Source organism: Choloepus didactylus, chromosome 1, assembly GCF_015220235.1.
Source record: "Choloepus didactylus isolate mChoDid1 chromosome 1, mChoDid1.pri, whole genome shotgun sequence".
NCBI lineage: Eukaryota > Metazoa > Chordata > Mammalia > Pilosa > Megalonychidae > Choloepus > Choloepus didactylus.
Window position 1 is genome coordinate 74,221,849 of NC_051307.1, and position 18,726 is coordinate 74,240,574.

At 36.6% G+C, this 18,726-nt stretch overlaps 1 protein-coding gene across 1 annotated transcript in view; it reads right to left on the reverse strand.

The window, feature by feature from the left end:
• The window catches only part of MORC1 (MORC family CW-type zinc finger 1), a 192,173-nt gene that overhangs the window by 86,738 nt on the left and 86,709 nt on the right, over positions 1–18,726 (reverse strand). The window contains 6 exon segments of the mRNA XM_037812224.1: positions 9,071–9,225; positions 11,553–11,620; positions 11,622–11,697; positions 14,419–14,483; positions 16,669–16,739; positions 17,425–17,504. Of these exon segments, the coding sequence (XP_037668152.1) occupies positions 9,071–9,225; positions 11,553–11,620; positions 11,622–11,697; positions 14,419–14,483; positions 16,669–16,739; positions 17,425–17,504 (515 nt within the window).

Sequence of the window (18,726 nt, forward strand, 5' to 3'; positions counted from 1 at the left end):
AACTTAGAGGATCTAAGGTGGTGGCACAGAGAGGAGTGAAAGCTAAGTAGTCCCCCTGGAACAACTAAAAAATAATGTGAAACAACTAGTAAATAATCCAGAATAACTGCAGGGGGTCAAACGAGACTGTCCACTCATCATACACCAACCTGAATTCAGAGGAATGCCCGAGATTGCAGCATAAAATCTGTAAGTAAAACCTGCAGATCCAAGTTGTGAGACCCCCTCCTCCATAGCCCAAGCTGCAAAGCCTCGTGGTGCCAGAGAGAAGCTCTCTCCCAGCAAGCGAATATAGCTCAGCTGAGCTCAAACTGGGGTTTCAAGTAGCAAGTGTGAACTGTTCACTACAGGTACGAATCCCCAAAAAACAGACAGTGGCTTTGGGTGATGACTGACCTTGGAGAGCCAGAGGGTCGCCTTGGACTAGGTCTGAAGGGGACTATCTGTTTCTTTTTCGGCTCAGTGGAGAAAGCCCCAGCCATTTTCTGTTCCCAGTGCTGTGACTCAGAGAAGGGTGGAGATAGCACAAGCAGAGAGAGACCACTGAAATGCTAATGACCTCCTGCTAGGGGGTCTATCTTCTCTAAGAGGAAAGGGACGGGGCCCTTTCCATTCAAAAACAGACACCAGAGCCTGAGGGAACACGGCCATACCTCCTCACACCAGTCAAGAATTATAGGCTAACAGACGCCACCTGCTGGGCAGAAAAGCACAGTGACTTGAGGTGTCATAGGGTGTACCAATTTTCTAAGACACACCCTCAGGGAAACCAGATATTGAACATTTCTTCCCTCTGGGACCTGAGCCTGTTCTGGTCTGGGAAAACCTGATTGAGGTAACCAAGGAACCCATGTCTAGACAGCAGAAAACTACAACCTACACTAAGAAAAGTTAAGTGATGGCCCAGTCAAAGGAACAAGCTTACACTTCAACTGAGACACAGGAATTGAAACAACTAATGCTAAATCAATTCAAAAAGTTTAGAGCAGATTTCACAAGAGTTAAAGGCTATAAAGAAAACACTGGGCATACATAAGGCAGAAATCGAAAGTTAAAAAAAACAACTAGTAGAATCTATGGAAATGAAAGGCACAACACAAGAGATGAAAGACACAATGGAAACATACAACAGCAGATCTCAAGAGGCAGAAGAAAACACTCAGGAACTGGAGAACAAAACACCTGAAAGCCTACACAAAAAGGAGCAAATGGAGAAAAGAATGAAAAAATATGAGCAACGTCTCCGGGAATTCAAGGATGAAACAAAGTACAAGAATGTATGTATCATTGGTGTCCCAGAAGGAGAAGAGAAGGGAAAAGGGTCAGAAGCAATAATAGAGGAAATAATCAATGAAAATTTCCCATCTCTTATGAAAGACATAAAATCACAGATCTAAAAAGCACAGCATACTCCAAACAGAAGAGATCTGAATAGGCCTACGCCAAGACACTTAATAACCAGATTATCAAATGTCAAAGACAAAGAGAGAATCCTGAAAGCAGCAAGAGAAAAGCAATCATCATATACAAAGGAAGCTTAATAAGACTATGTGCGGATCTGTCAGCAGAAACCATGGAGGCAAGAAGGAAGTGGTGTGATATATTTAAGATACTGAAAGAGGAAAACCGCCAACCAAGAATCCTATATCCAGCAAAGCTGTCCTTCAAATATGAGGGAGAGCTCAAAATATTTTCTGACAGACAATGAGACACTTTGTGAACAAGATACCAGTGCTGCAGGAAATACTAAAGGGAGCACTACAGAGTGATAGAAGACAGGAGTGCATGGTTTGGAACACAGTTTTGAGAGATGGTAGCACAGCAATGTAAGTACACTGAACAAAGATAACTATGAATATGGTTGGGAGAGGAAGGTTGGGAGCATGTGAGACACCAGAAGAAAGGAGGAAAGATAAAGACTGGGACTGTGTAACTTGGTGAAATCTAGAGTGTTCAACAATTGTGATAAAATGTACAAATATGTTCTTTTACTAGGGAGAACAAGCAAATGTCAACCTTGCAAGGTGTTAAAAATGGGGATGCATTGGGGGAGGGATACAATCAACATAAACTAGAGACTGTAACTAACAAAATCATTGTATTATGCTTCCTTTAATGTAACAAAGGCAATATACCAAGGTGAATGCAGATAAGAGGGGGGGATTGGGGGACATGTTAGACATTTGACATTGGTGGTGTTGTCCGACTCTTTACTTTCATTTAAGGTTATTTTTCCTTTTGCTTCTTCCTAGCTGTCATTTTTTTTTTTCCTCTTTCTTTTGCCTCTCTACCTTCTTTGACTCTCCTTCCTGCCTTGTGGAAGAAATGTAGATGCCCTTATATAGATAGTGGTGAAGGTGGTGAACACATAAATATATGTCCATACAGAGAACCATCAATTATTTACTTAGGATGGAATGTATTGTGTGTGAACAAAACCATATTAAAAAAAAAAAAAAGGGTTGATGACGAAACCTCAAGGGCAATATACTGAGTGAAATAAGCCAGACACATAAGGACAAATATTGCAGGGTCTCACTGATAGGAACTAATTGTAATATGTAAACTCATAGACATGAAATATAAGGTACCAAGACATAGGACGAGGCTTAAGAATGGGGAGCGGTTGCTTAGTATGAGCAGAATGTTCAACTAGGATGAACTTAAATGTTTGGAAATGAACAGAGATGTTGGTAGTAAGATGTGAGAATAACTAACAGTGAGGAATGGTGCATGAATGAGGTGGAAAGGGGAAGCTGAGAGTCATATATGTCACCAGAGGGAAAGCTGGAGATCAGAAGATGGGAATGTATAAAACTGAATCCTATGGTGGGCAATGTCCATGATCAACTGTACAAATATTAGGAATCTCTTCCATGAACCAGAACAAATGTATGACAATACAATTAGAAGTTAATAATAAAGGATCATATAGGGAAGAAATATATACCTATTGCAAACTATATACTACCGTTAGTAGTATTTCAACATTTTTTCATAAACAGTGACAAATGTACTATACCAACACTATGAGTCAACAATTGAGGGGGGTTGGTTAGGGATATGGGAGGATTCGTGTTTCCTTTTCTTTTTTTCTTTTTTTCTTTTTTCATCTTTCACTTTATTTCTTGTCTGGAGTAATGAAAAGTTTCTAAAAATTGAACAAAAATTAAGTGTGGTGATGGATACACAGCTGTATGAGAGTACCAGGGGTAACTGATTGTACACTTTGGATCTTTGGATAATTGTATGGTATCTGAACAATCACAATAAAAATTAAAAAGGAAAATAAATAAATAAACTTAATTGTACATGTAGAAATATTATTAGCATGATAATAATACAAGTACAATCAGAAAGAAAGGGAAGCATAAGTACTGTCAATAATGATAACTTCAATTACCAGGAGAAAAGCAATGTAAAACAATGTACTCCAAGGATGTGATTTTTTTTTTTTTAACAGAAGTCGACCCAATGAATTCCTAAACTATCCTTTAAGAGCTGACATGAAGAAATGATTTTAAACAGTGTGTGTGTACGCGCGCGCGTGCAACATAAATCAACTAGTTAGAATGGATATATCATGTTTTAATGTCTGAGTCATGTCTCTAACCCTTCTTAGATCCAGCATTTTCTTAGCAGTATAGAATACTACTCTTACTTCTATCAAATAGTAGAATTACCAACTAAGATTATCTAAAATTCATAGCTTTGGGTAACGAAATCCTAGATGAACATGTTTCTTTATATAGGTGTTAGAGCTAATAAAGAATAATAGAATTATAATTTTAAAGGATATGTGCATTGAGTATTAACTACTAATATCATTAAAAGTGAGACAATCAACAATACGTGCCTCCTGGTGGAAGAACACACCACCACCTATGAAACATCATGACAAAAACACACACTTGAATCTGATCAAGCTGCTAGTCTAGATCCTACAGTATAGAAATATAAATGGAATGGAAGAATAAGCTATGTCCTAGTGATGCCATGAACAAAATCTAAACTGAAGGAAAACTGCAGGACAATCAACCCAGTTTTTCCTACAAACCAACTGCAAGGAAAAGCAAGAGAGAGTGAGGAAGAGAGAGAGAAAGAGATATGGGACCTGGGGGAGGGAGGCCTATTGATTAAAATAGACTTAAGAGGCATGTCATGCAATTAAAATGTGTGGGCCTTCTTTGGGTCCTGATTGCAATAAATTGTAAACATTTTATGACAGGAGATAATTGGAAACGTGAACAAATGACTGGACATTTTATTATGCTAGGCAAGTATTGATAATTATTTAGGTGTGCTACTTCTGTGGTTATGTTTTAAAGTAGAGTTCTTATTTTTAGAAATACATGCTAAAATACTTAGGTATATAATTATATAATGTCAAAATGTCCTTTGTAATTCAGTTGTGGGGGACTAGGTGAGAATATTGAGGAAACCAATTTGGCCAGGAATTAATAATTGTTGAGTTAGATGATGGGTTCATGGGGGTTCATTATAATTATTTCTTTAATTCTACATCATTTTGAAATTTCCTATAATAAAAAGTTAAAAAAATACAATATTTTAAATTTTTACATTTAATTTAAAATAAAATACAATAGAATAAATATATTAAATTCATAACAAAAATCTGAAAAAATATATAATATATATATAAATTGTTTCCCAGCCAAAATCTGCAAATAAACTTGTTTCATAGTCTCACCTTTCAATATTTATGTGGGCCCCCTCACTCACTGTATATCTCTGGCAGAGATCATATATTTCAATTTTCTTGTAGTGCCTTTCTGAGATCTTAGAGACTACAAGTGCATCATAAGGGAAACAAAATGTTACTGTGAGCAGCTGGCAATCATCTATTTTTTTAAGGGATTGTTCATTTGGTAAGTATTATCCCTCAGTTTCAAAATTATGCAAGGGGAGAACTGATATGACTTAGGTGACAGCATAATTAGGAAGATTTGTGAACGCTTAATTGTTCTCACCCAACATTCAGTGTGCACATCTCAACATTCAGGGCAGGACCACAGTGCTTAATTTTCTGCTCTGTGCAACAAGATTTAAACTAAGTCATAGAGAAAATAATGGTCAGACTTAACGTAAAGCTGGAAAGGTAACACGTTTGTCAGATGTCAGTGTTAGACTCCAAAAAAGGTTTTGACAGGCTGAAGGAATGGGCTTAATAAGGTGATAAAATTTGATAAGGATATTTATTAAAAGGTCCCAACATTTACTGGAAAGCTGTAAGTAAAAAGAAATATGGCTTATCAAAGATACATATCAAAAAAGTTATTATGAATTTTAATTGTCAATAAAGACACTAAGGTTCAATAATGTCATGTGCTTATCAAAAGTTACTATCTTAGGCTGTATCAATAGAATTACAACTTCTTAAAAGAAAGAGATGAGGATACTAATTCATTCAAGGCTGTTTGGGTTTCATCTGAATATTTTGTTTCTAGTGATACACTTTAAAGTGTAATGATAGAATGGTGAACATATTTAATACCATGTCAAATGAAGAAAAACAATAGAACTTTAACATCTTAGCCTTGACAAAACAAGACTGAAGAGAGAAGAGAGACATAAAACTTGTCTTCAAGTATCTGGACGGCTGTCATTTGGAAAAGGCTTTAGACCTTGCCTCCACTGCCCCAAGGGTGAAGCAGCAAGTTGGCCTGGCTAACTCCTCCTCATCCTTCAGGAAACATCACCTCCTCAGGGAGGCCTTCCCTGGCAGCCAGACTACGTTTCCTGCACCAGCTTTTGCAGCACTCATACTTCTCTTTTGCGCACAAATCCCACTTCTGATTGTCAAGTAGTGTTATCCCTGCTAGATGGTAAATTCCTGGAGAGGATGACACATGTCTGGGTTGTTACTGTTATAGCCTTCACGGCTAACACAGATGAGTGAATGAAACAGACAAGGAGAAATATATTTGAATTCAATACGAAGGCATATTTTCTAATAGAGTTTTTCAGAGATCCATGAGCTGCCTCAAGATACAGGCATCGAGATTAAGGCAGCTGATGGTGACTGACTAAATAATTTTCATCTTCCTTTCCAACTTGAGGGACTATGATTTGAATTCAGCTGGGAAGAATTACACCATAGACTTAGTTTCAGTACATCAGTTAAATTCTGATCCATGGTGGAAGAGCTTTATAATGAATTTCTACATAATTGCTTCTCTTCAAACCCAAATTTCATCTTTTTCTTCTCCCTTCTCTCCCTACTCCACAAAGTCAATGATTAATATTTCTATTTTATTATAAGGATATGTAGAGCTTCAGAAAACATAGTAGCAGACATTGAGCTGAGGTCAAATGAGAAAAATAGTTCTGAGGTTCTTAGCATTAACTGTGCCAAAAGAAAATGCAGATTTGATAAGTGACACAAAGTCATTACCTCTCCATTTCCCTTTCTGCTGATTCGATTTTTACAAGGGCTCAAATTTCCACAGAAACAGATCAGATTTACAGGAAATACAAAGATTGCATCTTTTATTTATAAGGCAAAAAATCTACCCCAATACTTTTCATTAAAAGCATGTGCCCCATAATACTGGCATTCAGAGTATTATTGAAACATTATACAACTTTGGTTATTCCTGTGAGAATTAATGAACAAAGACGCTGAAGGTCAATCTCTTCAGAACAGTTATTGAAACTAACAACTCTGATCTTGACTACTTGATTCAGTTGGATAATGAATTTTGGGGATGAAGTTGTGAGATGTATGAGCAAATACACGTGCTTACTATTCTTCGCTCCACTCTCAACTTTCCTGTTAGAGGAACATCTCTTGTGAGCATATCCTCTAGCTTGAGATCAATTCATAGACAGTTATGGTGTTAGGGAAATAATATGTTATTAAAGTCAATATTAAAAATACAAATATATCTTACTTATTTTGAATCCTATGACATCCATTGAGAAGGTTTTCAGAAAATTAGGTAAGTAAGGTAGTGATAGGAAATTACATAGAGTGGTAGGATAGGCTGGAAAGTGATACACCAGGGTTGAGAGAGCAGTTGTGGGTAGAGCACCCCCATCCCAGACAAAGGTGCATAATGAGAGAGCTCCACACACAAGCAGGATGGTGTATGACCCTCCTGAGCAAGGCTGGGCTAGATGGTGATAATTCCTATTGACCCTGAAATTTAAGGTCTAGCTCTTTCTAGGACTTAGTTCCTTATTCTAATAATGAGGAAGACAAGGAAGAGGTTACGGAGAAGATATGAGAATACACAATCATCAAATGCTTAATGTTTTCCTTTTGCACCATTCATGACAGCATTTAAAGACCACAGAACAGATGCCTGATTTATAGCTCTGTGTATATGGCTATGTCTTCTACAGCTTCAAGCAACCCCTGTCAGAAATGTAATCATTCCTATTTTAACTCCAAACATTGTCTCTGAAAAAATAAATGCATGTGGAAAAGTATACCTATACTAAACAAAAATTGCATGAATGTAATTTCTAAAGCAGTGTTTCTCAAACTTTAACGAGCATACAAAACACCTAAGGATCTTGTCAAAATGCAGATTATAATTCAGTAAGTCTTGGGAGGGACCTGAGATCTGCATTCTAACAAGTTCGTCAGATGATGCTGATTCTGCTGGTCCAGAGATGTACTCTGAAGAGGTTTCAGACCATGATGTGAAAATCCAGCTCTGGCAGGAAATCTATCCTCTCAAACTCATTCTCACATTCATTCATTCATTCATTCATTCATTTTGCCAGACTTCCTATACTCTTCCCTCTTATCTTAGGTTGCTAGGGCTGCTGTGACAAATACCACACAATGGGCTGGCTTAAACAACAGGAATTCATTGTCACAAAGTACTGGAGGCTAGAACTGCAAAATCAAGGTTTCAACAGGCCATGCCTTCTCTCTCCAGTGTTCTGCTGCTGGCTTGCCATAACTCTTGGTGTACCTTCACCTGCATCTCTGCTTTGTCACATGGCTTCTCCTTCTGGCTTCTCCTTCTGCTCAGTCACCTGTGTCTGTCCGGATTTCCTCTCCTTATGAGGACCTCACCCTTACAGATTAAGGCCCACCCTGATTCAATTTCACGTCATCTAAATAGGATCTTCAAAGATCCCATTCACAAATGAGTCCACACTTAAAATATAAATAACATTCGCAAAGGTCCCATTTGCAAATGGGTTCACATCTACATGATTAACACATGAACATGTCTTTTGTGGGAGATTGTGTGTTTAATCCCCAACAATCTGTTTCGCCTGCTATGAGAGAATTTTAGGCCCAAGTAGGGAAAGTACAAAAGAAAATATTCTAAAAGTATAGCTTCAAGTGGAGTCATAACAAACTATTAAGTTGTTGCAAAAGTAGAGACATCATTTTTGATATGCACAAATTATACTATACTTCATGCAAATCACTGAACAAATGCACAGTGGACTATCTACTTCTTTATTCAGTCAATGCATAGCCTACCACCTCATTGTTCAGGTATCTCTGGGGAGTGAGGTGGTCTGTATAAGTCAAATTTTCCAGATAGCTGAAGTTTATCTTATTAAGTTTCCAAACATATTTATTTTAGTCATTTTTAATTGAAATCTTTCTAGATTAGCATAATGAAAACTTGTTAGCTAGTACAAAAAAGTTGAACATATTTACAATTATCCAGGGTCAACAATTGTTCTATGCCATGACGTGACCGTGCTGTAGGAGCTACCACAGGCTACACGGGGAAATGTGCTCCTACACAGTGGAGTCTCAGAGTTGTCCTTTCATGGGTCCTGGTCTATTTGGAATAAACTTTGCATCTTCCCTCCATAGTCAAATTGCCACTTCATACTACTCTCTGATTGCCCTTCCCTTACAATTTCTAATCTGCTGCTTTATTTTTAAAACACTATTCTGGGAAAGATTCTGAGACTGGCTCCCTTCTCATTTCTCCTATGATTGAAATAAAAGAGTCCTTTTTGGGGGGCTTTGCATTACTGTTACCAGAGTAAATGTAGTATTTCCAGCTTAAAGAAATCACATGAAAAATATAAGTATCTCCTGGTATAACTATGGAATACTCACTGATCCCAGTGTCCTTACAGTACTGGACCAAGTACTGTCCCATGACTTTGAGTAAATGGTTATATTCTTGGACATTGAGAAATTCCTGTTTATTATGGGATGGTTCCATGATCTCCAAGGGTATGTTAACAATTCCAACCACACCTGCGCCAAGTCTGGGGGAATAAATGCATATATAAATTTTGTGAAATTTAGAAAAAGCAAAAGCAAAAGCAGAAACCAATATATTCTAGTCTTTTCAAATCAGTTATGCAAAATTAAATTCATCCATTTGGTCTGAGTCATATCAAAGTTTAGCAAGCTGTCTGATAATCATATTTTGTTACATAAATCTACACATTCTCAGGTGCATTTGTCCCCATAATACAAAGTCACTTTAACAAGTCAATACTGAATTAATCTGACTCCTTTTCCAAACCTACCAGACTACATGAGAGTCAGGGTGGTTTGGAAGGGGAGGACTTATGGTATTACACATCAGTAACCCTGCCTTGCTGCAATAAACAAGCATGATCTTCCTAATGATACTGGCCAGAGTGGCACTATTTTCATCCTCATTTCATCTAGCATGTTGGGTTTCTCTGCATTGCAGAGGTCCATAAGGTTCTCAGTGAAATCTACTAAGGGAACATAAAGACTGAATTATCCCAGAGGGTAATGAGCATCTGTCTGTGGGCCTGACAGATAAACTCAACTTTTACATATTTTATCTTAGAATCATATGATATACATATCTAGGACCTGCTATTCCTGGATATTCTGCATTCTGCTTGGTGACATAACCTGTTTTCAGAAAAAGGAGCATCCAGCAGCTTAACCCTTCAAGAGTACCCCATGGCCTTGGCATGGCACACAGATCAAACCTTCCTAATTTAGGGCCCCTACTTGCCTGTCTCACCATATTTCTCACTTTCCCCTTCCACCCTACTCTCCTTTTATTTGATTAGTCAGACTTTAAGTCAAAATTTGGGTATTACCTCTTCCAGAAAGCCTGACTTGACTTCCCCAGTTTGATTTAACTGCCTCTTCTAAATTCTCTTTTTGCACTATTTGCTCACCTCTAACATAGTATTCATTCTTTCAAACTGAGCACCTGACCCTGCTCTAGGAACTGGGAATACAATGATGAACAAAAAAGACAGGGTCTCTATTAATGAAGTATTTCGTCTACTGGAGAGCAACAGGCATGAAGCTTGGAAACAGGTAAATGAACAAGATCATTTCAATTGGTGATAAGTGATGAGGAAAATATGGAAAATGCATCAAGTGCATAGTGTGTGAAAGAGTCACAGGTGGAAGGGGATGACAGCAGGGGCCTATTTTAATTAGACAGTCAAGGAAGACTTTCCTGTGGAGGGGACTTTACAGCTGATACTTGAATAATATGCTCCATCCAACAGTGAGAAGAGCTGTGGACAAAAATTCAAGGCAGAGGGAATGAAAAATGCCAAGGCCCTGGGGTAGGAATGTGCTCAGGTGACTGAGAGAACAGGAAGTCGCTTGTGGGCAGGGAGGCAGCGAGGGTGGGGACATGCAGTGTGTGTGTGGGGGGGGGGAGGGTGGTCAAGAGCCAGGCAGAGGACAGATAACCAGAAGACTGGGTAAGCAGTTGTATTCCAAAGGCAATGGAGTTTCAAGCAAGAGAGTAATCTAATTTAGGTTTTAAAAGATCATTCTGCTGCTATCACATAAAATTTTAAAATATGGGCATTACACATCAGTCCCTTTCACTGGAATTTAAATTCCTTAGCAGAGGGTACAAGATCTTCACCATTTTGTCTGTAGACTTAGCAGAATGCCCAGCAAACAATACTGCAAAGTAAGTCCTTGGTGAAATGAATAAATTGCCAATTCCTTGAGAGAGGGAGAAAGCAAATGAAAAGTGTCCTCCCCTGAGTCATGGTATCTTGTCTGACTGACTCTTTGTGCTTTCCTATGGTCTCTCTTCAGGACTTGACATAATTCATGAAAGAAGCTTGTGCAGTTTTAGACCATTGGGAAAGCACCAGAATGTATTACTCTAGAATCCAAATTCAGCTGAAGATTGTTAATAATATACATTCTGGCAGGTAACTGGCAAGAACTCATGTAAGTCGGGATTGCACAATATGCTAACAGGGTTGCTTTACAAGGTTATGGGTTTTTTTTCCTAGAATTTCTTTTACATGTCTGTATTATTTTTAAATTGGTAAAACATTAAAAACCTAATCTGGAAAGATGGCACAAGAAATGATAACACATCAAGTTGCTCAGGAAATGTGTTGAAAAAATTTCCAAAAGTCTGTTTTTCCCTTAGAACATGCACGCAGCTTCTCCGATATAAATTAGGCAGATTAATGTCTGTGCATCAACAGGAAGGGTGAACAGAGAATATGACACCTGCTCCACCTTATGAATTAATCAGTCATCTAACTTCACAGACAGACACTTACTGCAGCCTTTCTTTTCCTGCCTGCGTATCTAAAAACAAAAACATACTTACAAGGACTTCAGTTTCAGCTGTGGGCCCACTTTCTCATGCATTTTGATCAAGCGGCTATTACTGTAAATTGAACATTCCAGCTTGGCTTCGGTTTTCAATGTTCGCCTCCGAAAAACAGGGAAAGTGTTTTTTGCTTTTTTTAATTCTCTAGAGTTACATTTAGAAAAGTAAAAAAATGGTTTTATTAAATAAAAATGTAAGTTTACAAAGCTGCTGCTGATTTAAACTCAGAAGACAAACATCAAGGCAATAATATATAAAATATTCATGCAATTAGCAAAATTCTGATATACTCAGAATCTCCGTACAGCCAAGTATTCTGGTATAGTTATTGCATGATGGCCAATAAAGATACCAGTCAAACACAAGCAATCACTGATACAAAAACAAGTTTGCCAATTACAATTTACAAGAACTAGAAAATGCCAAAAGAGTTCTGAAATGCAAACTGATCTAAGATATACATTGCAGCATTTTTGAACACTGATGATTTGGCTATTTTAAAATTTAGCTATTCCTAAGACTGGATGTGATTTCTAACTTTCAGTGTTTTTTCAAGCCTCCAAATATCCTACACCATTCAGAATCTGCAAAAGAAAAAGAAAAATTTTCATTTTTCTCTCTTTTCCAAAATCAAAGATAAATAAAAGCTAATAAAGCAGGTTGACAAGGACAACAGATATGAGCTCCTTGACTCCGTTCTGCTATACTAGATTTTGTGTGACTTTTCTATTAAAAGTGTAAAAATAGAAATTGAGAAATAGCAGAATATGATGGAAGCAACCATAGTAACCAGAGAGGCTGCTTGCAGCTGTGAAAAGTGCCTGGCTTTAAGAACCAGAAAGATGGACACAGCTCCAACTACAAGCTCATCCCAGCAACAGCTGTGTGACTACAGATCAGTCACTTAACCTTTCCCTGTCTCATCCAAAAAATGGGAATAATACTAACCTAGCCGTTTGGAGAGCTCTGAGGACTAAAAATAATAATGTTAAACATAAACCCGGAACAAATTAGGTGCTCAACAAATATTTTTCTTTTCCAACCAAGAATGGCACCATATATAACACCCCCCCACCACCACATAGCTCCAACCCTATAAACATTTTCTTCTCAGGTTCATGACCATGTGCTATTACAACTGATATTATGTATTTACGTGAATGGTTAAATGCATCTATTGTTAAAAGACAATTATTAAGTTCTAACAGTCCTTCATATGGATAGGATATACAGAGTACATCAGATGTTCTGAAGAAGTTATTGACATGGGTTAATATATTAGATTTATTAAATGCATCTACATCTAGGGTTAATTATACATGGGCCAAATTTTTCCTCAAAAATATCTTCTCAATAATTAGATGCCAGCTGTTTAACAAAAGGAGTACTGACTGTGTAAGGGACCCAAACCAAAGTGTTAGAGAATATGACATAGACATTCTGTGATACAAGTGGCATATTGATTGTCTTCAATTTTTAAAAAAAAAGCATTTTGCACGTGACTTATGAGGCAGGGGGGCAGTGGAATTGGGGGGGTCATGGGGATCACACTCCCCTTTGTCTAGTTTGTGGATGGATGAGTGGAAAGGTGGGGGAAGGAAACAAACAAACAGACAGACAAGGGCGCCCAGCGTTCTTTTTTACTTTAGTTGCTCTTTTTCACTTTAATTATTATTCTGGTTATTTTTGTGTGTGTGGTAATGAGGGTATCGGGGATTGATTTTGGTGATAAATGCACAGCTGTGTGGTGGTGCTGTGAACAATCGAATGTACGATTTGTTTTGTATGACTGCATGGTGTGTGAATATATCTCAATAAAATGAATATTTAAAAAAAATAAATAGAAAAAAAATCATGGATGCAGATAAATATTTCTTAAAGATGTTCACTAAAAATGTTAAAATGTTTTAAAATTATATCAAAGAAACCAGTAAACTTCAGTAATTCAAAACTCAAAAAAAAAAGCAATTTGCTTTAAAAATAAGTTTGTGCCAACTGCCATTATTATTAATAAAATATGTTGGTCACCTTTCATGAATATCAATGTCATTGCAAACAGGTCATCCACAAGATTTTTCTTTCTGTAGACTTGAGGAAGGCCTTTGCTTTTCACTTAAAATCTGTATGACATTTATTTAATATTTATTTTGATAAACATGTAATTAACATTTCAAATTTAAGCACTGAGGAATGTTATGGTTACATGGCATTGCATAGTTCACAAAAAGAATATTAAAATCCAATCACATTTCTCTTAAAAAAAGATTCTCAGAGTTATCATATAGTTTTCAAAGTCTGACCTTAATTTGGACGGCAGTGATTCTTTTCAATTTAACTTGTTTTAACACCCTGAGTTGGAGAGCAAATCAGCCTTACAAATGGAAATGTTTTATTTTGTAATATTGGTTTACTCTTTTTATTCTGTTAACTATATATAATTGATATAATTACTTGAGATATTTTCTATCTTAAATTTTAAGTTGCTAGAAGAGGAAAGAAACTGAGATAAACCCTCCAGAATTTAAATGGCAAAGAGTATGAAAAAAAAGTGAAGCTGTAGCTGATCGCCTGGATATTTCACTTCATCCAGACCAAAACAACCAGATGTTAAGCTAATTTTTCACACATTTTGTATTTAGAAGTTTTAGCATTACGTAGAAACATATGTGTAATGGCAAATATATACTTTATAAATACTTTACTCTGATTATGTTGGTTGGTGAGCTTTGACCATGTTATGCTTAATATCATAAGATGTGTCAGGCTGAGAAAAAGAAATTGTCACAATAAACACTAAATCTGCTTATTCAAAAACTAGAATTTGTTTTAACATAATGCAAAGATGGGAAACTTCATGTCTTACCTCTGTTTCTCTTTAAGATTCTTATGCTTTGCTTCTACATCTTCCAAAGCTTTCTGTAATGCCTCCTGGAGAAGTATATAAGGTGGGAGAGAACATAATGCCATTAAATTAATGAAAGCCATGCTGATACTTATCACCTTATCACCCAAATGTTTCAACAATAACAGTGAAAGGTCATATTGCCTGATACATTTCTACCACAGCAGGTACTCAATAAATATTTGATAAATAATTAAGCTCCAATCACTAAGAAGATAAACCAAATCTGAGTCCCTGTCCTCTCTAACTAAGCCTTTTAGTGAGAGAGCCTCTACTCCCGGAAATGGCACAATGGTTTTGACACAAACTGCATGAAAACTTGGGAAAGTCATTCAGTGTTCCTCAGCTCTGGCTTTTGTTTTTGAAAACAAGAAATGCTGAAATATGTGATCACTAAGGATTCTTACAGAAAGAAGAAAATGGAGTTTTAAAAAAAAATTATTAGTAGCCAAAAGAAAAGGTCTCCTTTCACATTAAGTTCTGGATGCCTCTGCCTAGCACTCTCCAACCTTTCCCTTTATAGGACATCCCATCCCTAGACTTTCTCCCTTGCAGCTGTCTTTCTTACCTGCTCTTTTAATACTATTATATATTATAGTATATAATTCCTTGCACTATTAATGTACTATTTTGGTTCATTCACTACCCTATCCCTAGTACATTCCCCCTGACCAGGCAGAAAGGAAATAATTCATTATTATTATTATCCTCACAAAAAGAATAGATTTTGACATGCCCCATTCACCTGATGTGAAAGGTGGGCATCTCTTTAGGTGGGTATACCACTGATCAAAGACTATACTCATTGACTTTAAAGTAAAAGAAAACGGTAATCGGCTGTAAGTTTTCTGCTTCAAATTAAACCATTCCACTGCCTAGAGGAATTTAAGAGGTCATAAGTCAAGGTCATTCTGCTTTGCTCTCTTCTCTATGTTAAAGAAACCGTGTGTATAACAGCAGCAAAACAAACTGGTCAAAGACTTCCCCACCTTCCTTGTAAGTGCACTCAGCACGGAGCAAAGAGGCAGTGAGACTTAACGGACTAAGGCAAGAAGAAAGCAAGGTTCTAACTTGTTAGAAAGAATCTTATTCTTTTGTCTCTCAGATACATAAAGCAAAGGGAATTGATTTCTTAGAGATACGATTTTTTAAAGGAAAGGCTTAAACTCTATAAAAAGTCAATACCAATAATATAGTTTTACCTTTAACGTTAAAAAAAAAAAGGAAAAGTAAAATGTAAGAGAATTTTGGGAAAGCCATGGATAAATTTAAAATTTAGTTTTGGGCCATTATTACCATATTCTATGCTACTCTTTGATTTCTTCATCTATTCATTACCATTAGATATGAGAACTCTTTACTAGACATAGCCCTTGTCCTTGAAACTTTAAGGACAAATCCCCGAAAAGATCATGTATTTAGTCTGTAGAAGAGGATGAAAGAAAAGTGAAGTAAAGAATTTTTTCTCCATATCCCTATCTTTGTACGTAGACAAAGATGTTGCTTAATTCACCATGGTAAGTAGTTTTATATCATATTTTTGGTCAAAATTAGCAACTTACAATACATGCCCTGCAGTAAAATTTATTTCCTCTTAGTAGCAATGTATTATAATTAATAATCATAATTCTTTATAACCTATCTTACTCATGGGCATATTGCAAGGATTACAGAGAATGTTTATGAACTGTGTGGAGGAACTCGTAAGAAAAGAGCTTTGTAAGCTGGAAGCACTGTTATTAATATTCATAATTATAGTATATAATTCCTTGCACTAGAAAGAAGGATTGCTTATTACTGCTCTCCTTGCTTCCCCGTTTATTTGGGTCTATGGGGAGCTAAAATTTGAACATATATTTTCAGAGAGACCTGATAGGCTAGTTTTTCTGCTCGCTTTTTATTATTTTCTCCTCTTCTCACATTACTTTTCTCTTCATTTTAAGCAAATTAGTTGAGATGCTCTTCTCACTGTTCCAAACTCACCCACTGTTTTGTTCACCTTTGCTCTCAGTCTCTGCCTCCTCCTCATTTGCTAGGTTTCCCCCCTTTCTCTGCACTCATATTCTGTTTAATTATTTTAATTTCAATTTAACCTTTGGAACTTGTCTATGGTTAAAAGAAGAGGAAGCAAATTACAACAGATAACTATGCACACAGAAAAACAAATGACAATGTCTGCCATTTAAAAATACTACTCTTTATATATTGTACCTTGGCAGGAGATGACGAAGTTCTGTTTCGGTTGTTTATTTGGAATTGTATTTCTTTCAATTTAAATTCAGCTGGAAGAGGAAGCAAGATACAGTACTTAGAATAAAGTACAATTCATTCAAGCAATTTTAAGTGAGCAGTTTCTACAGATATAGCCATGACCAGTGAGAATATAGGGATCACAATCTCAGGAAACCCTATGTTCCTTGCATAGTTCTGACACAGCCCAAGTCTAGGTAACTGTGCTGGGCTTCCTCCTACTCATCATGAAAATTCATAGGACATAAATATGCACATACAAATTCTAGTCATGACTGAACATTTTCTCAGCTCTCTGAAACTCTCCAGAATCAATGAAACATGGATGTAGAGCAACTCCTCACTCCTGGGTCACTGGGAAGGATGGGTTTGTCCTTGCCGTGGGAGGAATGAATATGTAGAACATTTTCTCTAAAAATGTATGCAGTGCTGGTCTCTAAAATGGCTAACTCAGCATTGTGATGGCCAAGATTCCTAATAAATACCAATTTAGTCCCAAGTGTGTGCAGAATTATACTTATAACAATAAATAATATCATAATTAAGTAAAACCAGAGAGGCAAAATGATGTGTTATGAAGTTCCTTAGAGGCAGAAACCACAATTAATTGGGGTAGTTCCTACAATGCCTGGAGCAGTGTACGGCTTGGAATAAATGCTCAATTGCTGAATGAATGGGCAATAAAAAAGGTGACACAAGCTCTAGGCAATCACATACCAATCTTCACTGCTTCTTCTGCCTTTTTAACTTCATTTTTAAATGTTCCTTTAAAAGATGTCGTAACATATAGATACTTTCTAGAATTAAAAAGAAAGAACATAATCAAACTAGATCATCATTTTAAAGTATATAATATGGAAATACTCTTTAATAAGACTATATACTCCAGAGATAAATGAATTATTGATTTATTGTGTATGTTACATACAACTGGTAAATTAGCAAACTTTATACCCAGGAAGAAATTCCTTGCCTTTTGGTACTTGGCAATTTTGTTTTTGTAATGGAACTTCTAGAAACAGATAAAATCTTGGCCCACACAAATGTTCATTTACACATATAAAACAGGGTAATTTTCTTAAAAAGAAAAATTTCTGTACAACTGCTCCATTATCAAAACTTTTGGTTAACATGCACATCCCTCTTAATCAGATCATCACCAATGTGGGATAAATGGTTTCTCCCGGTCCCCAAACAATTATCTCTAACTTTTAAAATGCTCAGAAACACACATTAGTATATAATTTTAAACTAATAAAAACACGTCTTCTACTTTACTGCTTGAGGAACTTATTTTCAAGGTCCATTGTTTCAATGAGACCACATACAAACATATACATAATGTTAAAGAGAGCAAAGTTTAAGTGAGGAAAGCTCTGCAGGACAGAGCTTCCCCGAATGCAGTTGAAACTGTGTGTTTATCTGTTATAATGGATTCTTGGAACCCCGGATTTTTAAATGTGGCTTAAATCATCATGGAGAGAAAAATTCCAGCCATTTTATATTATTATAAATATAATAATGTGTATATTATAAATACATATATTTATATTTACACCTCATTTTATAACTTTTGCCTCATGCTCGTATAGACTTAGGATCTAACCATTCTCTGACTTCTTAAATGTTTAGAAAGATAGTGAATTTTCAGCAAGAGGCAGAAGGATACCTGAGTCTAAATTTATATGCCTTGATGAGTTTTTGCCATAAATGGGCAAAATATGGGCCTACAGGCTAAATTGGGACAGCAGGTTTGTGTCTATGTGTGTACATCTTGCAAGCTAGGAATGACTTTTCTACTTTCAAAGGCTGTGAAATGAGGGAAGGAAGGAATGAAGGGAGGAAGGAAAAGGAGGAGGAAGGGAGGGAGAGATGGAGGGAGGGAGGGAGGAAGGAAGGGAGGAAGGGAGGAAACACAATTGAGACCAAATGTGCTCCACAAAGCCTAAGATACTAGGCTATCTAGCACTTTACAGAAAAGGTTGTAACCCCTAGAATCTATGTTAGTAACAATGGCTC